At 40.5% G+C, this 23221-nt stretch overlaps 1 protein-coding gene across 2 annotated transcripts in view; it reads left to right on the top strand.

The window, feature by feature from the left end:
- Nucleotides 1-23221, top strand: part of ZFPM2 (zinc finger protein, FOG family member 2) — a 300779-nt gene that overhangs the window by 48970 nt on the left and 228588 nt on the right. Inside the window, exon 2 of one of the 2 annotated variants that reach the window (XM_054167335.1) lies at nt 11371-11529. The exons of the other annotated variant lie outside the window; for it this stretch is intronic. Within the exon in view, the coding sequence (XP_054023310.1) occupies nt 11371-11529 (159 nt within the window). The remainder of the gene's footprint in view (nt 1-11370; nt 11530-23221) is intronic. 2 annotated transcript variants of the gene reach the window in all.

Raw genomic sequence — 23221 nt, 5'->3', positions numbered from 1 at the left:
AAGTTGTGGAACTGTTTAGGTGCTTACTTTTTATTGAGGTCGACCCCAAACTGGCCCTGGATTCTACATACAAGCTCTGTAGCTTTGATATGTTATTAGAAATAAAATTTGAGCTGTCTTTCAGGGGCTTATTTCTCTGCAGTGTTCTGCTTTGCTTGTTTCAGAAAAAGCAAGGGTGGGGGTGGGGAAAAAAGCAATAATAATTTGAAAAGAAACAGCAACCTGTGGGAGAAGTCATGAGTTCACTGCTGATTCCTGGACCTGAAATGGCCAGATGCTGTTTTTCTGCTTTTTTGATTTAATTGTGTGACGACGTACAGAGATGAGAGACCAGTTTCCGAGCTCAGGATGAACAAGAGTAATCTGCAGCTACAGACAAAACCAGAAGATATTAAATAAACAGAAGAAAAAAGGCACCTTAATTTTCTATAGCAGTATAGAGTGGCTTTGCTGTATGAGAAAAATGTGAGTATTTTGTCTTGAAACTGGGGATGTAAAATTACAGTGAGTAATGAGTATGTATTCCTCTGATCCCTTAATGTACTTGATGTGAGGTTCCTCTTTCATCGTAGCTAACGTGCTGGCCATTAAATACACTGCAGCAGCATCATTAGTGGCTTCAAAGTGCTCCTACTTGCATCCCATTTTTCCCTCCAGCAGGTGAGTGAGAACAGTGATTAGCAAATACCAGTATCTGTCACTCACTGTGCATGTGATTGCCAGAGAAGTTCTGTGTTTGGATTAAGGGCTGCGTTGGAGCTAGAGAGCGAACTTTCGCTGCCCTTCATTACTCTGAAAAGCTTTATGCTCTGAGCATGACTTGGCCATCTGTAAGATAAAATTCATCCTATTTGGGGTATGATGTTGGAAACTGCCTTGCTGTGGCAGTTCTTGATAAAGGAAATAGGCTGTAGAGAAAGGCTCCCTGAGTAACAGAGAATGTGTTACTTAAATGTCTGAGATCCTGAACGGTGAGATAGGGAGATGCAAAGAAGCTTCTGGTGCTTGCCACGGCCACCATTTGCTAGGTCTGGAGGAAGGGATTCGGTGAGAATTTCTGGATCCTAAATTATCAGAGAATTTCACTGGATAGAGCAGCATGACACAGATGTTGTTTAGCAGGTTTTGACTTGTTAGTGTAGATGTGTTTGTTTCTTGTTCTTCTAGGCTGAGTTATAAAAAAACCCTATGGGAGTAGAATAAAATGAAAAGGAAGTCTGAATATTTTCCCCCAGTTGCACCTTTAATTCTGATGTGCCTTATGGGTTGCAAGATGCAAGAGCAGGGATTTTCCTATGTTGGAGAGCTGAATATCAAAATGTAGAGTACCTTAACCTGTAGAAAACAACATGAACCTGTGTTTAAAAAGAAAAGTTCCAAATACCCCATGCATTTTTTCTTCTTCATACACTTGCATGGGTATAGAAATCAAGGCCATTTCTCATAGATGTAGGAACATCAAATATTTGACTTTTTATAATGCAGATACATACAATTTTAGTGACAGAGACAGAATTAAGGAAGCATTGTCTTACAAAATGATGCCTTCTTTCTTTATTTTGATAAGCCTGTAAATTTAAGCATTCTTTTCATACTTAGCTATCGGAAACAATCCCCAGCACCTGGATAATATTTGCATCAATGTTACCCCTGCATCATGGGGGCCGATTACACTGCCAGTATTTCAAATGAGATTGCCAGTAGTTTCAAAAATAGTTTTGTAAAGTTAGCAGATAGGAGTCCTACAGAAAGAAATGATTGGTTTAAAGACTGGAAAATATACCATAAGCCAGGGCAAAATGCTTCAAGGATAATATTTCTGTCCAAGCACACAGGAAATTGTCCTTGTTTGTTCTCTTACATTTAAGAAACCTACTGATAAACTGCCATTGCAAAATTATGCTGATACAGGAGGTTACCTACAAGCATCAGAGATCCATCTCTGAGAGCTTTGTGCCTCATGTCCTGTTTGCTTTGAAGGCCTTAGTTAAAAATTTCCTTCAGAAAAATTGGTGCACTGTGATACTATGGCAGTGCTGTGCTGCTGCTGCTGGGATTTTAGTAGGCTGTCATCTTGTCACCTCTTCTTCCCCTCACACCAGATGCTGCTCTGTGTATTTCTGGTGCAAAAGTGCTAATGACTGTAGGTAGAATTAAGACAGCCAAGAGAGACAGGAAGTTGTCTTCTCCTGCTGTACCTTTGTGCTTGAAAAACCTCTCAGCAAATGTGGTCCTCCTGATTTCTTTTGCTTTGATCTATAATGTACAAGAGCTTGCAGTCTTTGCCACTATCGAATGAGTGCTTCCAGAGTGGAATGTGGCTGATCAAATTGGTAAATGGATGATCAAGATGGGAGAATAGGAGGAGGAGCAGGGCCCAAACCAGTTAGTGTGTACAGTTTATGGAATTAGTGTTGTCATTGTTAGCTCTTGTTAATAGTTTCCCAAATGTGGTTTCAACTGGAATCAAAATTAGTGTTGAAATCTACTGTGTGGCAGTTTCAGAATCACAGAAAAAGTCCTGTTGAAAGAGACCTCAAAAATCATCCAGTCCAACCTTCAGGCCAGAACTGAAGGATCAACACTAAGCCATGTCCCTAAGTGCCAGGTCCACATGCTGGGCTTATTTGTGTTCTAGTTGCTTTTTGTTCCTGAATATTTGTTGATAAAGTAGCAGGACACCTGTTGTAAAGCCAGTGTCACTGTAAATGTTGTCGACAGAAGGCAGGATATATTTAGTAAACAGCTTATGCAGCTTGCTGTCCGTTCACAGTCACTAAAGGTGCTCTTCGGTGCTTGCTTGCGAGGTAAGCTCCTGCCTCGGCTCTGACTTCCCAGAATTGACTTCACCAATAGCTCGTGTTGCAGTCTTAGCTGAGCTGTGCCTCAGCTGTGTGCTAAACCCCCAGCATTGTTAGCTGGGAGGATGCCTTGTAAATTTGTCTTGCTGACACTGCAGGGATTAAGACAAAGTAGACACAGGAAATTAGTCTAAGTGCACATTTAATTGTAATGAGGTATTTTTCTGCCTGTTGTCTCAAGTTTTTCTGTTAAATCTGCTAAGAGACATTTGAAAGTTCTAGATCCCCAAGGACATTACAAGGCCTTCAGGAGGATTCTCCCAAAACCCTTTGAAAAACTGGGAGACTGAGGCACATAGACTGCTGAAAGGTTTGATGCAGCTCTCCTAGCACGTATGGGTGTTGAGACTTGATAGCGTGCTTGGTTGCATGGTTTAGTTGGTTAGGTTGGATGATAGGTTGGACATGATGATCTTGAAGGTCTCTTCCAACCTGGTCTGGTCTATTCTATTCTATTCTAAAACGAACCTAATGAACTGGTTTGTTTGTTTATTCAGGAAGAAAACTAGCAGCTGAATCAGGATCAGTGCCTGTAGGTGACTTAGTGATGCAAAAACCTTTCCCCCCTTCTTTTCTAGTTTAATTCTCTTTCTATATTTCAATTACCCTTTTTAGCCTAGAGCAAGAACAGATACTGTTACTTCTGGTGTATTTCCAAATGATATAAATACAACTAGATGATCCTCGAGGTCCCTTCCAACCTGGTATTCTATGGTTCTATGAATCATCACCAATACTTTCTCAAAAAGCCCTTCCCAACATGAAACTATCAGCTTTTGTCAGAAGGCAGAGCAATGTTGCTAATTCTAGATCCAGATGACCTCCTATTTAATTCTTTAGAGTATTGTAACGTGCTTTGTAGGTTTTCTTTTTTTACAGTGAAATCACTTAAGGTGCATCTGAATTCACACCTTTGACTGCTACTGGTTTTGCAGTCCTGTGGTAAATGAGCATCATCTTGTATGATTAGTTCTCCCTGTACTTGTTGTGTAATAACAGTGCCTCACACCACTTCCCTTTCTTTCATATTCTTTCTCTGCTCATAGTGAGGTAAAATCAATTGCACCCTCAGGTTCGACTGCAGGATAAATACATCCTTTCTAACTTTGATGAATCAAACAAGGTGCCCCTTGAAAGACAGAGCTCCATCAGTGAAAGACTTTTAGTAGCTCTTATGGATGGGTGTGTTAGAGAACTAAACCTACAAAGCAGCATGAGCCCCACCTGGAAACTACGACTGGGCATTTAACTGCAAGGATCTTTGCCCTTCATGTTCTGTGCACATCGTTTTTCCCCCATGCAAACAAAACTTTGGCATTAACAGTACACTGCTTGCTAGTTTTGGAGATTCCTGTCTCCCTAAGCATGTTTTGAATGGTCACTTTTTCATCCTTCTATTGACTTGAAAATACTCTGGCCTGGGCTCTAACAGCAAACTGCCTGTAGGCACTGTTGGTTTTGTTGGGGCCTCTTGCGTGACGATAAGTGAAGACAAGAGACTAAATGAAAGTGAAGTTCCAAATTACTGGAACATTTAAAGGTCTTTGAAAAGTTTATACACAAGCACAGTTAATGCTGTCAAGCACCCAAGTGCCAAAAGACCTAGCAGTGAAGAATATTAATCTACTTTTATAAAATCAAAGGGTTCATATTTTTTGCTGTAAAGAAATAATTTGAATAAAATTTGACCCTTTCTACAATAGTCTGTGGGTCAAATTGAACCTACTATTAAAATTCTCTAATATCTTTCTTGTATTAGCATTTCAAAACTCAATTTTAATATTCACAGAGCTCTTTTTTTAATAAACTTAACAAAATTCAGGTAATTTCCTTCAACTTTCTTGATTGAAGGAAGGCAGTAGGTACAGATAGAAAAAAGATGTACAGCTACGAGCAAAACCTGAAATCAATTATATATAAGAAATAACATAACACATGGAAAGAAATTAATCAAAAGGAAAATTTCTGCTATATGATTTTCTTGGTCTGCTACCTGCAGGCAAGGAACATAAATGAAAAAAAAAAAAATCAGCATTCTGCTGATAGATAAGGGGAAAATTAATAAAACTGTTTCCTTCCTGCCAGATCCCCTGATGCAACTCCTGTTAAAAGTGAGTGGCTGCAGGAAGACCTTGTGTGTTTAAAAAGTCTGGTTTTGTTCTGTTACTACAGAAATAACATTTTTACTTTATTCTTGCTTTTAAGCTCAGTTACCTCAGGTTGCTGTGGATGCATAGTGCCCAAAGAGCAGCTTTCCCTCCACCCTCCATTCCTTTTTCCTTTAAGTTGGTTTTTAAATCATAGTCATAATAATGCTCTCAGTTTGAAAGTGAGAAATGGTTCATTCTGCTTGGGTGCCACGATGAAGATGTAAGGAATTGTTCACAACTTGGCACAGTCTTCCAGCCTGGACAGAATTATTGAGGTTCATCTGATTTGCATGGCAGACTAGGGAGGTTCAGTACGCGCAGGTAGGTAGCATTGCATCTCTCAAATGCGGCTGTAAAAACCTAACGGGAAGACATAACTTAAGGTAAACAGATACTCAATGGACTGAAAAAAGAAGCATTTGAGAAAAAGTAGGAGTGGGTTGGGGGTTTTTTTGACAAGTATTGATTTCTTAAGGAGTATATTTAACTGTTTTTTCCACACTAAAAGCCGAGAGAGAAGCCACATGGACAGTCAAGAGGTCAGGCTGCTGGGGTAGGGGAAGCAACTAGTTCAGTAGGAAAACCTCTTACCCTTTTCCTTTTATTATCATCTTACGATATTAGCTGCAGACTCGTGAGCTTCCTTTCTGTGAGTCATCTAGATACCCCTGCCTGGAGGCTCTCCTTTTCTGCAAAGTCTCAGTGGTTGCACATCTGGCGCTCCTAGTGCTCCACAGAAACCGAGTGTCTGTTCTTACCGCGCCAGGTTCTACACCTCCTGTACACATCTCCTGTATTTTGTCAGTCATTGTCTTCGCCTTGGTTGGATATGTAAGGCTGGTAATAGTGGAGCCTGGGCACTTAAGCAAACTCTTGCAAAACCCAAAACAGCCAGCTTCCCAGTGGGAGACTTTGGGATGTATTTTTGGTAGCATCTTATAAAATTTATTCCCCAGAAGGAGAAGCTGGGTTATTGCTGTTGAGAATATTCAGCACACTGTTAAACTTGTCTCCAGGCTGCTGTAAAAACACAGGAATTAGAGACAACCAGTCTTTGGAGTTAACTGGAGGGCTGCAGAAGTAGCTAAGAGGTCTTATATAGAAACACTGAACTGCTGTCTGATGTCTTCAGCCAGACTGCCACATTTAGAATGAAATAAGTGGAACTGTGTTTTATAATGCTCCTAACTGAATTTGTAGGGGAAAAAAAGTTCTCTGTCATATGAGTCAGTATAAAGTGTTTGTCTGCTGGTTGTTTATGTGATTGTATTTAGAAGAAAATGGTCTTACTGAAACAGGAGACAAATGGATTGATTCTTTTCTGAAGCTCTTCTCTGTCTGTGATCGGAGAGCATCACGTATCTGTATTTTACTGTAAGCTGATGATAATTATGTGGCAGCAAGGAAACACTGAATAGCTCAGCAGAGAACATGCAAAATGCATGATCTTGATCCAGTGAATTTCAGGCCTCTCTGATTTATCAGAGTTGTTATTATTTAATGCTACTACTACTACTAATTATTCTCATTAACCTCTCCCCAGCCACTCACTGTCAAGTACTGTAGGCTTTCTGAAGCATTCTTAATTCATTAAGAGCACTGATTTATGTTGCTGCTCTGGGAATGTAGGAGAATATTGGTAGGTGGAAAGGAAGCTTAACCACTTAACATTTTCATAAGATAATTATTTCAATGATACTTTCCCACTGTAGGATACATGCAACTGAAGTGAAAAGCACAGGACAGGAAAGCATCCATGCATGTGCTTCATTTAAGCATGCAATTAAATGGTTTCATTTAGGGGGAAGTCTGATGGATTTGGGTATGAGAACTGACTAGAGAAGTTACTTACTCTGTTTAATGTTACTGAATTTCAGTTATTTCCTTACAGTTACAGTGCCATAAAACTGGGGTCATGCATTGATGTATCAGGACTACCATGCTCAGGGGGGTTAGATGCTCAGATTTGTGTTTGGGTTAGTCTTGATTTTAGCAAAAGCGTCTTTAGTTAGGTGCAGGTAAACTCTGTTTCGTTGGTTTGGTCTCAGTCTTCACCATGCCATTACAATTGGGACAGTATTGGGTTTATTTTGTGCAGTGTGGCTTGTCAAGTGTGGAGATGGCCATTTTTCCACAAGGAGGAACAAATGCTGCGTAGCTCTCTTGCTGTGTTCGTATTGAACCTTCACTTTTATGTTAGCGTCCATGCCTCTTCCAGAAAGGTTTATTGCTTTGTTTAGCATTTAACACATTAATAATTCTGGGGAAAAAAATCAAGAAGAATAAAAAAAGAAGGTGCTTGAGTGTCTGTAAATCTGGTACAAATTAGGGAGCACAGTTCAGATTTCTCTACACTGCTCTGCCAAGTGGCCTCAATCAGAAGTAATTTTCTCCATGAAGGCACATGCAGCTAGTTCATCAGCCTCTCCTCGCCAGGTATTGTTGTTTGTGTCAGCTATATGTGGGGATTTTTCAAAGTGGACTACTGAGTCCACTAAGCCAGGCAGATTCCTGCCACATCGACTCCTTCATTTCTGTCACTAACTGTACTGCTTTCTGTTGTTTCCTTTTTAGCTGAAAAAATCCCAATAAATAATATATATATTTGTGAGCATATCAATAAATATCCATTAGATTAAGTACCAAGGGAATAAAGAAACTACCAAACCCCTCAAAATCTCCTGTGTTGGCTGCTGCTCAAGTATTTGTCCTTTCTATAAAGGAACTTTTTTTTTTCAGGGCTTCATGCAAAATCTAGAATAAACTGATGGAAACTTCCTTTGCCTTCAGTCCCCCTGTTTAAGATTAGAAAGCGAGACTTTACCTAGTGGGTCTGGGGATTCTTGACCAATAACGTGAAGTGTTTCAGAATCAGCTCACCTTCAGTGACATCACCTTCCTTTACAAAGTGCTAATAGGAAAAGAATGGCTGAAATGGGAAGCCAAACTTCTAGACTATCTCTGGAATTAACTATTTAACTGCATTCTTAAACCATTTCAGCTTGAAACTGTACTGTTTTATTTCAGACTCTAATCATATCTCAGAGCTGTTTACTGTCAGGTCACCGTGAAAGACGAATTTCAGCAGTGTAATTCCAAATAATTCCTACTACTGTCATTATGGCAATGGTTGGTTTTAATGCAAACTTTAATCAGCAGTTATTGGAAAGCATTTTTCATTAGAACGTGGATGGGATCTTAACCCTGTCCCAGTTGAAATAAAAGCAGATATAGTACAGGTGTCATAGGTGCTTAGTAACATGATTGACATAAGTAATGGATGGAATACTAATAAAGTAAATCAACAATTGAAATGAAACATGGAAGGTAAAACCCTGCACTAAAGCAACTGATTGCACTCTCTTTGAATTGTGGTAATAAATCAAAATAATACCACCTGAAAAAAACACAAAAACACTTCCTAGAAACTCTGTTGCATTCAACAATTTATTTGGTTTTGTCAATATAACTCTGTATTTTTAGGTATTTGAAATCAGGGAATAAGTTGAGTAGATTGTGTGTAGGTTGTCCCCTAGACAGAGCAGCTAGTAAACTGAAACCTGACTGTTATGGTTTTGAACCAGATAAATTCTCAGTTCTTTAGTTGACTTGATTTACTGATACCAGTAAGAGGTGGCTGGCAGCACGTGGCCAAACTAGGCAAACGTAAGCCTGCGGAGTTTATGAGTTTTCATTAGTCAATAATGTGTAATTCGATACAGTCTTTACTGTGAGATTGGGGGAAAAATACTCATTTATGTATGTGCAAGTAATTAGATGGAGTAGTCAAGAATAGAGAGTTCAGTCTGTTTAAACATAGTAATAAGTGGCTTTTGATTTCACTGTTTTCTTTAACTCACTCTGTGATTGGGTGATAATTAAAAATAGCCACAGAAATCAGGCATCAGTGTTTCACATGAAAGTAGCAATCAAGACAGACTTATTTTTGCTGTTATTCTTGTGGGTTGGACTTACTCATGTTGAACAATGCCCAGCTCTTTAGTTAAAATTATCAGTTTAATTAAAGTTATCGGTTTATAGCTCTCTGTATGAGCTGAATGTATTTGAACACATAAAAATGAGAGATGAGTCAACAGGAATAAGACAGAATTTGTCCTAAGGATTAGGTCTTAGATGGGTGAATTAGACAAGGCAGCAGCATCCTGAAATCTAGAAAGCTATTTATGCACAGATCCCTCAGTTTCCACAGGGGTCCTACTGGTTTATGGAGTGCAGCATCTGATGTCAGCCCCCGAGATTAGGTGAAGTTCTGATGCTCGCTCATACGCGACTTGCAAAGTTCTGAACGGCTGCAGCAGACTGCCTTCCTCCATCCTCATGCAGGGCAGGCACTGACATCTGCCTTGGAAGAGTGCATTTTTTGTTGCGTTGTGCTTTTCCTTCCTGGTTTATTTATCCAGATGTTACCCGGAGTACACACCAGGAAAGGACTCTGCAGTGTCACCTAGTAATAATGTGGTGAAATCCCAAAGGTATTTTTTGATAGTTTGGGCAGTCCCTCTCATGCTTTCATTTCTGGCATGGAGCAGGTCACACACAAGGTGCCCTAGCTGCCCGTCTGTGGCTGCAGTGCTCTGCTCTAGTGTGTGCCAGTGCTTTGTTCTCTTCCGAGCCACAGCCGGTCTTCAGTCCCTGTGCATATGCACTTGCTGGATGGTTTTTTCCCCAGCATGGCTAGAAGATGCAAGTAATAGTAGTGGATACTTCAATAGTGAGACTCTCTATTTCTTCAGCCATTATGATAGCCCCTTATTGTAGGAGTGTCATTTTAGGAGTGACAGCTGGCGTTGGTGAGTATGTGTCCACAAAAGCGGGCTCGCTTGGTCAGACTCTCAGCTGGCACAAATAGTCACACTTCCAGGTAAGCTGCATTAATGCATGCCAGCCACACCAATCTCTATCAATTCCAATGAAAAGGTAACCATCACATTCCTCTGAAGCAAGAATTGCACAACCTAGCCTACAGTGAATGTTGCTGGTTTGTTAAACGTAGGTAGCTGCTGGTTCATCATAAATGATACAAAATTAGAGTCCAGTCAATATTTGATTTCGTTTAGCAATTGATCCCTTCCCATCGAATGCAACAATCGTTTGTGCATTGTATCTCAGCATGGTGAATTATCTAGGAATAGTGTATTTAATACTGGAAAACTATCATATAAATACAAATTACTTTTTTTTTTTTTCATTAGCCAGCTAGCTTTCATTTCAAGGAAGAAATAGTCAGTCAATTATAAATGAGGCTGTGCTTTCATTGGAGACTGAAATAGGTAATCTTTTTTTCAAGCCTCAACCACGTGTAATGAAATCTCTCTTTTGAAATCCAATCTTAAGATGGGTTTTGAAACATACTGACATTTAATAAAATGGTAGTTAAATTAAAATACGTTCAGTTATTCCACATCACTGTTTAAATCTGGAGAAAAATTCTACACCTGCACAAGAGGTCTTCAGCAAATGGTTACTGCTAACCAATGACTGGGAGCTGTGTGTGTATAAGAAAGAAGAAATTAGGGGGTTTGACTACATTCCAGTTGGTAACCTGTGTTATGGGTTTGCCAGGCACTGGCTCTTCAAGAGGATCTGTAGCAATAGCGTCTCTAGGTAACCAGAAGTAGAATGAAGGACCTCAGGCTGCCATTTCCAATTCAGACTTGTGCCTTGCTTCTCTTAACTCGTTTGTTTCTGACACCTCAGCAAGTAGTTGACCATGATGTCTGTTTGGCCTCTCTGGAATGAAGTGATAGTTTGTCTAAGCCCTGTCCATTGACTGGCAGTCTGTTCAAATGCCTGTCAAATGAATGATCATGGGTACCGTCAGGTGCTGGTTGAGGCAGAACAGCAGAACAAGCTGAAGTTTACACTGTCAGTGTCTTTTGCAGTCATTCACTGGCGTCGGTGCTGTTGACTGGAGAAATGAAGCCTGTAATGTGAAACTATTAAGTACTGTAATTCAGCATCAAACAACAATGTCTAGCAAACAAAAGAAGGCTCTTCACCGTCTTCATGGTTTTACAAACATTGCTTTGATTTCCATTGTTAAAACTGTGTGCACTTAATACTAGAGCCTGATGAATAATTAAAAAGACCCCGTGCAGCAGTGCTATTAATACGGATTATTAACAGCATTTGGCATGTTCTGGTGTGAAGGCATCAGGAAAACAGTCACCTTTCAGTGCAATTTCCGTGCAACCTTGTTTGTCCAGTTCTAATAAATTCTGAAGATAGCTATGGAAGGAAGAGCTGGCTAAAAACTTCCACTTGTAAGTTCACTAAGGTTTTGTTTCACGTCGTCCTGTTAGTTGGTTTTGCCACAGTGTTCCTGATTCTTTTTGAAGGGCCCCTTGAGGATGCTGTTGAGGATGAAGAGGAGGAGTGCCTGTCTGAGGAGAATGATACTGTCTCCAAAGAAGACTTCCCATTGGAGGAAAACTTTTCTGCAGAGTTTGAGCCTGAAAATCTGAGCTGTGAAGAAGTGGAATACTTTTGTAATAAAGGTAATCCTTGTAGCCCGTATGGAGAGAGGTTACTGGCCAGATTGTGTCCAGCTGCTCAGAAAGAGTCTTTGCTTCAAAATACGCAGAGAGTCCTATTAATATAGTACCTTAAAAATAGGAGTGGAGTTAAGCCTGCTAAGGGGTGAATATATGAATGTGTTGGAAGTTGTACTTCTGAGGGAGGTGAGTCATCTTGCCTTTAAAGTTTTCTTCCCAGAGTGTTATTTTCTGCATATTTCACTGTAGAGAGCAGGCCTCAGAATTCAGTAATTATCAGCTCTGAATCTAGCAATGCAGCGTGTCTGTTCGTTGCTGCTTTGCCTAGGAAACACTGCTAGAACAACAGATTGTCTGTAGATTCTAGGATTAAAATAGAGCTTATTATAGAAGTTTTTATGCATGGTAGGAAACCAGTGATTTATGAAAGCATAAGTTTTAAAGTTGCAAATTCCTTTTTTGATGCATTTGTTGCTTACAAATTATTGCAGATAGAGATGGTTTAGCATGAGCCACAGCAGTTTCTTCTTACCCAGTGTTCAGTCTGCAAGGTTGTGCTGTTTCCCATTCAGCTGACAGAAAAAGTGCATTGTCATGTGCTGTTATTTTGATCATTGATTTAACCTTCTTCCTACCAGATTTCCATTTGATTGCTTTATTTGTCTTCTGCAGGTAAGGATGCCTATCAAATAGCTGGAGTTATTGTGGTGACATTCTGCTGTTGGCCCACAACCCCCTCAGGCATTTGGATATTGATGATTTCTCTGTCTTTCCATACTTTCCAGACATTGACATACATTTTCTCATGATAACTTGATATGCTCTTGCATTTACTACATGAAAATGTGTTTTCTCTGTGTCTTCTGTGGAGCTTACAGACTCTTTGTGCTACAGGTTCTTTATACTTACCAAGCCATCCTGAGCAATCAAAACAGTCTAGCCAACCGAGTGTAGCAGCTACAAATCTTTGGAGGGAGGGAGACCAGATTGTGAATGGAAACGCTTTACAAACAGGGAAAGTTAAGTGCTGTGCTAATTGCTGTTAGCAAAGGCTGCAGTTACTCTGTGTTTGTGTGTTCACATGCCCCTCTAACACCATCTTCCTTAGCTGACAAAAAGTACTCTTGCTGTTATTAGCATTACTGAACAATTATTGAAACCACCATCCTCGAATACTGTGTGCAGTTTTGGACCTCTCACTGCAAGAAGGACATTTAGTTGCTGGAGTTTGTCCAGAGAACAATGAAGCTGGTGAAGAGCCTGAGGAGTGGCTGAGGGAACTGAAATGGTTTAATCAGGAGAAGAGGAGGCTGAGGGGAAACCTCTTGCTCTCTACAAGTACCTGAAAGGAGTGGCTGGTCTATTCTCCCTAGTGATTGAGAGGAAGTGGTCTCAAATGTGCTCTTGTGGCCAAGAAGGCCAGTGCCATTCTGGGGTGCATTAGAAGGGGTATGGTGAGTATGTCAAGAGATGTTCTCCTCCCCCTACACTCTGCCCTGGTGAGGCACCATCTCAAATATTGTGTCCAGTTCTGGGCCCCTCAGTTTAAGAAGGACCTCAGGAAACTGCTTGAGAGAGTCCAGCGGAGAGCCACAAAAATTATGAAGGGAGTGGAACATCTTCCTTACGAGGAGAGGCTGAGGGCTCTGTGCCTTGGAGAGGAGGAGACTGAGAGGTGACCTCATTCATGTTGATAAAGATGTACAGGGTGAGTGCCAAGAGGATGGAGCCAGGTTCTGTTTAGTGATCCCCAATGACAACACAAGGGGCAGTGGTGAAAGCTGAGGCATAGGAATCTCCATGAAAACAATGAGGAAAAGTTGGGGTTGTTTTAGTGTGAGGGTGAGAGAATATCCCTGGAGAAGGATGGAATGGGAGACTAGACACATACTGGATTTTATTAGTGACTCAACTTCTGTTCACTGTCCTGCTTCTTCAGTGACACATCTTAAATGTGTAGTCTATGTGTGAGACCACATATGGCTCTCTGAGGATAAACCCCAAGAAGACAAAGCTGATCTGGAAAGCAAATCAATTTAGTTTGTGACTTTTTGGGTTTTCAGTGGAGAGGGGTCTCTGACTGTATGGCATAATAAATACTTGAAGTGAGACTAGTTATCCTTACTTTGACATGAATCTATTAATCATTCCTAACCTTTGATTTCTTTGTTGTGTTTCAGTATTAAAAGATAGTATGAGAAATAAGCTTTTTTGCCTAAAATTATTTTTTCTTTACCATCATAAATAAAATCTTTAAAATGAGATCCCTACCAAATAGGTTAGAGAGCAAAGAAGTGCATCCTAATTTCTGTTCTGAGGACTTGACTCTCTGCTTTTTGTTTTACTTTTTGGTAGTGTTGGCAGCCTGTAAACCACAGATACCTTCGAAGGTGGGGAAGCTATTTGTAGATCTGTGTTTTCTTGTGTGGCAGGTTTCCTTTGCTTGGGCAACAGCACAATTCACATTTCCTCTCTGTTCTCCTCTCGCTAGGATGGACCAGTTCTAGAAAGTAAGGTGATTTTACTGGATCTAAATACTCATCTGTCCTGCATCCTGGTTTCCCTTCCCTGTTTTTTTTACCCTTCTTCTCTGTCCCAGAAGAAGAGGACAAGTGAGTGGTGGGGATTCCTGCAGGAATCAAGAGATGTGGGCAGCAAATGGCACAGTTGCTGGGGAGGAGGCGTTTGTGAGGTGTCACCCATGGTATGTTTTTTGTACTTTCCTGGTTATGTAAATCACCTAAAATCAGAGGCTTTTAACTATCCAAACTAGGCACTGAAGGCAGAAACTTACTTAGCTAACAATTTATTCAGATGAATGAAAGTAGAGGAGGTACAAGCTCCCAACTTGTTAACTTTGGCTTCTTGACTGAAGAGATTTCCCTGTCAAACAATGCCTGATGGTATTATAAGCAGAGAGCAGTCTCTCACGTCTCACTTTCAAATAGCTAACCTTTATAAAGCCATGCTTGTCATTCCCACCCTATTAATTTGGGTTTCTGAGATTGATTCAGCAGAATAGTTGCCAGAATTAGAAGGCAAAGGCAAAAAAAGCCTCTGCAAAGTGTGAAGCAAATTAATCACATTGATTGAGCTACACGTCTTTTACAACTTCTCTGTTTTCAGAAGTATGACTTTTGGCTATTATTTTTCCCTCTTGCTCATTAATGGCTTTTATGACAAGGATTTTAGAAAATTCTATCACCTTGCACAGCCCCCATTCCCCTTCTTGCAACAAACCCAGGAACTATGCTACGTAAGAGTAATTAATCCCGTGTAGTCTTCATTTACACCCCGATTTGAAGAAGGGAACACCATTTAAGCACGTGAATGTTAAAAGCAAAGCCAGGAACTAGCAATCTGGTCTATTTTGGGGATTGGTTTAAACTTGCAATAGTGAATTTAAGCTTTAGGGTGAAGTTTCCCTTCCAATAGTAAATATTTTAGAAGACCCTCACAACAGATGGCAGTTAGAAGTTTCATTTACAATTTTGACAGTGGAATTAGGGGAAAGGGAATATTTTGGAAGCAGCAATAGTAATAACAGCACAGTCATAGTGTTCTACTGCACAAGCTGCTCTGCTCTCAATCTTTGGAACAGAAACACAAACTCTGGGAGGAGATAGCCTCCGTGATACTGCATTGCATTTTGTCACTTTGTGGCCTTTGAAAACTGCTGTTTATGATTAGTTACTACAAGTTTCTGCACTGCAGATAAAGCCAGTATCTGATGGTGCTGTCCACAGAAAGCCTGTGTTAGCCTGGAACCTCCATGCCTGAAGATTCTCATTTTTTTTATTCTTAGTGTGCAGATAATGAGTATCTGGGATCAGAGCCTGCATCATCAGATTAAGATTAATCCAGATTAAATTCAGAACTAGAGGATTTATTAGATAAGTGCTGGTATTTAGATGAACAAGTGAATAGTGAATGAGGAGAAGGTGGCTTTCTCCCATGCAGGACAGTGAAGGACTTAGGTGGCCCAAAGCCTGCTGTGGAAGCTAGGAGACAGTACATACAGATTACTTTTCGTCTTTTATAGGTAGGAGTAAGAAAATGAGGTGATGCTAACAGAGAGAAGAGAAGTGAGCTGCAGGCCTGATGGGGCTAATAAAAGCAGAAGGATGAATACAAGGAAGAGGTACAAAGAGCAGAACAATACCAAAGCCAAGAAGCTGAAGGTGATGGGCTGAAAAGCAAAGTACTACATCACATTCATTTGGGCAGTGAAGTAGTTTGTCATTGATTTATTCTTTGGGGTTTTTTTTAGCCTATGACTGCTGTCATTCTGCCTAGATACCTTCAGAGTATCTCTGAAGAGGCAAAATCTCTTCCTTTCTGTAAACAGCAAGAGTAGGAGCCTTGTCTTCTATGTAGGGGTGGCAACTGGCTAAACAAATTACAGTTCCTTGTGACCTTCTTAGCAGAAGTGTTCAATGAGGGATTAACTTTCAAAGGAAAAGTTATCTTGAGCAACGAGAGAGATCACTTGAGATTAGTAGATAGTTAAGTAGCTGTGTTCAGAGAATGAAAACAGCAAGAGCAGAACATGGAGGAAGGACTATAATCAAGAGAGAGAATGTGGGACTGGTTCCAGAAGAAAGAGGCAAATGGAATGTACAAAGCTGATAAAGGAGGCCTATATCAGTTTCTTGGTGCTATGCCTCAGAGGAAAATGTTGTTGAATTCTCTCCTCCTATGCTATAGCTTGCTTGTAGCGCATCTATTGTCTTTGTTACTCCTGTAGTACTCTCCCCATAGTTACTCCATCACAAAGCAGCATTGGCACCAGCTCTCAGTGGGAGGAGATTCAGTGACCTTAGCACTCCTCTTGGCAGATTGGCGAGCAAATGGCTTTTGTTTCCAACTGTCTGGTGTAGTGCTTCAGTTGGTGGCATAGGAAGATACAGAGGTTGCATAAGGTAGGATGGAGATTGTTTTGTGATGCAGTGCTTTCTGCATCTGTGTCACAAACTGCTGTGCATGCCTGGTTGCAGTTCCTCATACATTGCTTATTTTGGTTTGTGGAGGAAGAGAAGGATGAAGGGAATGCAGTGCTGTCTGAAACTCATGTAACAGTTCTCAGGCAGCAAGAAGAGAACTCAGGGAATGTGTGGCCTTCTGCATGCACACTGTACACCGGCTGCTGTACTCTTGTATTCTGCTTGGGCCGGAGGTGATGAACTCAGAACCTGATCTGAGTTTTCTCCACCTGTACAGGATTTTGTCACTAGCCTGCCAGGCCAGTTTAGGACTGGGAATTTTATGTGAAACCATATGACCTGATTGTGCAGCCGAGCACAAAAGCTGCAGTGTGATTCTCCGTGTAAGCAAAAGCATATACAAAGCTAAGTTGTTCTGTGCATTAATCTTCCCCTTCATAATCCATGTGCAAAGCTATCATGCTACCCTCTGTGATGCCAGCCAAACTCTTAACACCCTCAAAATTATTCTGTGTGTCCCTTTTTCCTCTGGAGTATGACTGTGTGTGTATATGCCTGTGTGCATCTGTGTCAATATTCTTTGCCTTTGTCATGTCAGACATGTAATGACTAACAATATGCTTGCTGTTTTCTGTGTCTGGATCCCAAAGTAGATTTGTGCCTTTTTTGTTGCACACACACACTCTTTTTTTTTTCTTCCCAAACAAGAAGCCTTTTAATCAATAATGTGTGGGTTTGTTTGGGTTTTTTTCCTTTTCAGCAATGGATTTCATGACAAATTTCTACCTCTTTATCTATAGCAAGTGGAAGTAGGATCAGCAGCTATACCATAATCACTTTGAGCTCAATAAGGAGATCTTTACAGGCAACTTTGTTCATATTTCTTAACGGGATTAAGAAGCTCAGCTCTTTAAATTCGTGCATATAACACTGACATTTTCAGTGTGTGTTTGGACCAGGGAGTTCAAAGAGAAGGAATAAAAAAGAAAAGCCAATATGACTTTGTTTTTTACCTTGCTGGAGGAGCTGTTTGTGCAAATCGCCTATAAGCTTATTGACCTGAATCTTTGACTCCTTGTTTTCTCTGGATTTGGCTGGAGTGTAGACACTGATAGAGCACTGATAGAGGTGATTGCACAGCCCTCGGCTTTGCTTGGCACCAGACAAGCCCCCTCCCTGCACCTGACATTATCTTTCCCATTGTGGCAATGTTTCTGTTCTCCTGTGTCTCATTCCTTTAATTTTGTAAAAATTTGTTTGAATTTGTTACATTTCCTTGGTGTAGGCTTCCCAGGTCAATGAAGGACACACGGAGCCAGGAGAGGGGATGGTGTCTCTTCATCTCCTAAGGGAACAAGAGTCTTCATCAAGGACTCAACAGTGCTACTCCTTCCCAAACCACAGTAGTTACCTCATCCTGATTGTGTGCTTCTTTGTGAACTTCTTTTGGACTCTCATGTTCCCCAGAGTGAGGGTTCCCAGCTTTTTTCCCTGTATCCTATTCAGATGTAGCAGCTATGTCCTGTGCATCTTCCATACTGTTTGCCAGATGCTGGATGTGGACCAAGAAAGGAAGGCAGCTTGCTGACAGTAGCCTGCCAAGTCTGCTGTCTTGGAATTAGATTGGACCATGGCAAGATGAATGGAGATGGTTTCCGTCTGAACTTCGACATTAGCCTTGTGCTTTAGAATAGAATAGAATAAACCAGGTTTTTAACCTCTCATGCTTTCTCATTTGCCTGTTACTGGACCTGGGATGACTACCTCTTTTCTTGCCAGAATAGAAACAAGATACCTGGAAAGGTTGGAGAGGTATTTTTTTCCCCCCATTCACTTAAGAGCACATAAAGGCTTCCAGAATAACAAGTAAAGATCATCTGTGCTATACTCTTCTCTTTATTGCTAACCCATATATAAACCTCTCAGGCCATATTTTCAGTCCAGCTGAGATCCATGTCGATATTAACATCCACATTGGACCTGAGTTAGACAAGCAAGTCCTTCTTTTAATCAAGAAATTAAATAACTGGTCATCACAGAGAAACATATATCTCAGAAAGATGCTAACTAGCTTCATTTCAGGAAGTAACTGCATAGGTCTAACTAGAAAACAGTATTTCAACTGTGCAGAATTACAGTGCGAGAAACACTTAAACAGCTTGCTCAGCTTTAAGCATTTTATCAGAGTAACTCCATCCTTTTCAGTCAGCACATTTTGGGTTTTCTTATGAACAATGAAATTGTGAATTCTATCACAGTTATGAAGAAAGGGATTATTTGATTACCAGTAATGTCCCTTTCCAGAAAGTCACAAAGCTTGAACTTGGATTGACTTAAATTGGAGCTAAAATTTAACAGAATATGAATGACAAGTTAGTAAGGGAAATCTGTAAAACGGGAAATGTGCAAATGCTCACTTTCACCACGCTCTCAGTTCGTGTGTATTGCATGGCTCTTAGTCATTTTAGTTAGAACCAAAGTTCATTTGGCCTTTTTTAGTAATTTTTGTGTCTGACTTGCTGTTCTTGACACAAAAGTTCTGAATGCTTTTGAAGAGTTCTGAGTCATTCCCTGAGCAATTGTTGTCAACCCTGGCCTAGAAAGCAGAGTTCCTCACAGGCTGTGTACTAGACAGAAGTCAGCATGGGGATATTGGCAGTAATTTACCTTGCAAAGGATCAGGAAAAATAGAGGAAGCAAATGCCACATTTATGACAACTTTGGATAAATAGTGATAAGACAAATGTTATTGCTGGATAAGAGAAAAAACCCATTGATTTATGCCTGCTGAGTCTCTTTTTGGGCATGGCTCAGGTGAGTCTGGACTGTTTTTGAAACCATGTATAATGCAGCATGTATGGAAACACCTCCCAGGATAGTAAATTCTCTGCTTCTGGTGCTGGAGCCCCTTTGACAAAAAGTCACCTTGTGAGACCAGATATATATTGCTACTAGTTCTGCAGCAATGTGTGAGCATCACGTGAGAGTGGGATGTGTGCATGATAATGATGTCAGCTGCACATCACTTGTACAATGTTATTGTCCTGCTTGAATGAAGAATTCTCATAAAGACATCACATTTCTGCAGCAGGGAAAGAAGAGAATTGTTGACTAAGTCAAGGATAGGCTTCAGACTTTGAGTTTGATACTGCTTGCTGGAGTGTCTCTGAAGTGGTGTCTCTTCCACTGCAAGTTGGTTTAGAATCTCATAGATTTCCACTGAAAATAGTTAAAAACCTGTGCTAAGCAAGAGTCTTTGTTTGGGACATCTAAATAGCTTTGAAAATGTTCTTCTGCTGCTTTTCTGATCAAGTGCTGAGGGCAATATAAGTTTGAACCTCAGGCTGATACTTGAATATGTTTAATAGAATTAACAATGTTTGACATTTTAGTGAGGAAAGATTGGAAAGATGCAAGCCTTTTTCCTTTGTTTTCCTTTAAATCTGTTGCAGTAGCCAGTTTATCTCAGTGATAGTCGCTGATGCCACAAGAGCGGCTTCTTAAAAATCAGTATAAATGTAAAACCCATTCATGGAAGGAAAGTCTGGAAGACAGCTTAGAGAATACTTCACTGTTCTTCAGAAAAAACCCCAAACATTTGAATGGGTGCTCAATGCCTTTAGAGGACTTCAAAGGCAAAGTGGCCAAACATTTGGAGAAGGGAAGGGCAGACTCATTCCAGGTGACCTTGCTGCGCAGCAGTGTGTTATGCCGGGAGGAAAATGCCATAGTTGCAATGGTTAGGAATAACCAGCACTGGGTTTTCAGATGATCACTGTGCTGAGATGATCCTTGTCTCAAGGTGTCATTTTGTTAAATAACATGAGTATTTTAGTATGAACCAATATAGGTTTTGTACTGCTCTTTTGGAGGGTTACCAGCTTGCACACATACAGCTCCTCACCACAGACTGTTCCTAAAAGTTAGGATGAAGGCAGTACAGATTTCTGACACTTTCGGCATAAATCGTTTTCAGAGTGCTTCAGGCAACCACTAACACACAGTTATTGCAAATGAAATTTATCCCAGGAGAAATTATGATTGTTAATCAGCATGGCAGAAAACAATAATTGCTTGCAAAGAAGCACAGTACTGAGATGATTAATATAATCTGAAATCAAATGCAGTGGATGAGCATGTACAAGTGCTGGTTTCTTTCACATACGTTAGCAATTCAGTCATCTGAGGGGCAGATTTGGTTCAGACTTGCTGCATTTGAAGCGTAGGGTGTCTTAGTTGACTTTGGTGGGCTTCACTGAAATTATTTCTGATGTACATCAGATGAAGTGCTAGCAGTCTGGTATAGATAGCATCAGATCTCTCTCTCTGTGTCTTTCTCTCACTGTCCTTGCAGGGCTTGCAGAATAAACCCATCTGCATGACACTGTAGTCACTGAGGTTGTTTACCTTGTCCTCACACCAGATGCTAAATATAACAGTATAGAAACATCCTTGCCTACTTCTTCAGTGTCTTGATTCTCATAGTCAAGTCTCATTTCCAAGTCACAAGCTAATTTCAAGATGCATTTAAAAATTGTTTACATGTATTTTGTTCTTGGAATATTCTACCTCTCCTGGAAACTTGCCATTAAAAAGAAAGCTTTCTGCTTGTTAAACATATGCATCGAATCCTTTGAAAAGAGGTAATCCACAAGCAGGACAGTTAGGTCCTGTTAGACCTCACTGGTATTAAGAATAGTGTGTGCTGCCAAAAGTAAATTACTTTTTGGGTTGTTTCAAAGTCATGTGAGTGTTGTGTCTGAAGAGAGGTTCCTGGCAATGATTCTCACCTTGCAATGTGTTTCTTTGGATTCAAGAGCAAGGTTGTGTGTGTGTGCAAGCTCTGTTACTGGTCAGAGGCATTGTGATAGAGCAAATAGCAAAGGAAAGTTTTTAATGCTAATTGTAGTTTCTGAAGCTCTTGTTCATATTTACAGTCTTTGAATACTACTTTGGTTGGATCTGGAATTGCTGCTACTGTAAGTTGTGGCAGAAGGAAGGAGAAGGTCCCTTCCCCCATGCCCTCAAGAAAGCCTGTGCACCTTCCCAACCAGCTGCACCAGCCTGTTAATACACACACAAACTGTGTGCCTTGGTGACTTAAAGTCTACAGTCAGTGACTCCCCAAGTCTCTGCATCACATCTCTGTTCTCTTCTGTCAGTACAGAGGGCTACAGCCTTCGTCACGATTCATTTCTGAATGGCTTTATTACAACTGATAAGTGATGCTTCACTCCAAACAGCTGTATTAGGCTGTTAACAATTGGAGTTTACATTTATGCTGCCAGGAAGAATGAACACAAACTGAATTTCAAACTTGTAACGTTCTCTGACTCAGAAGCTGCCGTGTGCAGTTTGTGACTGGTACAGTCCTTCACCCAAAGCTATTTTGTCTGATGATAAAACCATAAGTGTATGAAGCTTGCACATTTTTCATCTCTTTTATGACCTTATCTTTTGTGAGCAGCTTCTGTGAAGGTATCCTGACTATAGGAAGCACCTGGCAAACATATATGATATCTATGCTGTGATAAGCAGTTGTGAACAAGAAAGTAGATCTGTCAGTTCTGAACTGTTCATTGTTAGAAATACTTTGTTGATTTTGCTGATTGCAAAATACATTGTAGGGTGAGTAGCAGCTGCTATAACATTCCCTAGTCAAGGAAGTTCAGTGGTGATACTGTGTGAGACTTTCTGAAAGAGCCTAATGCTGATAGGAACAACGTGGATTAAAACAGCAGGGCTGAGAACTGCTAACCCACGTGCGGCTTTAAAATACTGCAACTGCTTGTGGTACAAGCTGATTAAGAACAAATTGGGAAGCCTTTAATTTGTTAAAAAGATTAAAGTGAAATTACTTGTTAATATTCCAGTCTCTTTTCCTACTTGTCAGTGTTGTCAGAGATGTTAGAGTTCTCCCTCTCATGTTTCTGGTACTGTCTCTTCTGCAGTCTTCCGATTTCCCTGACCAGCTCCAGCACTTTGCACTACAGTGGTTCAGTCTGTTCACTTGCATCTGTGGCATGAAAATTAGAATGTTAAAAAATCACATGAAAAAGGCCATTGGTTTTGAAGAGCAACAGAAACAGTTCATGGTAGTAAGAAATGGTAAGGTCAAGTTGAAAATATTCATATTACAGTAGTGAAGTTGTTAGATTAAGGCTTCCCCCCACCACCTAGTTAAGAGGTGTTTTGTCTGTTCAGGACTTCAGTGTAAAGCAGATTTGTTTCACTGAACTTCAGCTGAGCAAAGATTGGTTTCTAGTCTAAGCTGTGTTTTTCAGAGAATGACTCATTTCAGCCATCTCAGGCATCCTCAAATAGAATGAATTGCTGTGAGGCTTCTCTCCTCCCTGTCTAGAAGCCACCTACATGAGTAGTCTTGACTAGCTTGACTTGCAGACATCTTAAGGTTGGAGGAGATGAATTCTTCCCAAAGTAGAAATAACTGTGTGTATATATATATATAAATAATAATAAAAAATATATATACACACCAAATAAAAATAAATAGCTGAAAGCGCTGTAGGAAGACTGCAGGAAAGCTGGAGAGGGACTTTTCATCAGGGGGTCTAGCGACATGACTAGGGGGAATGGTTTGAAGCTGAGGGAGAGTAGATTTAGACTGGCTCTTATAGAAAGAAGTTATTCAGTACAAGGGTGGTGAGAGTCTGGAATGAGTTGCCCAGATTGGTTGTAGATGCCACCTCCCTGGACATGTTTAAGGCCAGACTGGATGAGGCCCTGGGCAA

This window comes from Dryobates pubescens, chromosome 14 (assembly GCF_014839835.1).
Source record: "Dryobates pubescens isolate bDryPub1 chromosome 14, bDryPub1.pri, whole genome shotgun sequence".
NCBI lineage: Eukaryota > Metazoa > Chordata > Aves > Piciformes > Picidae > Dryobates > Dryobates pubescens.
The sequence above is the reverse complement of the archived record's forward strand: the minus strand, read 5'-3'. Positions and strand labels throughout refer to the sequence as shown.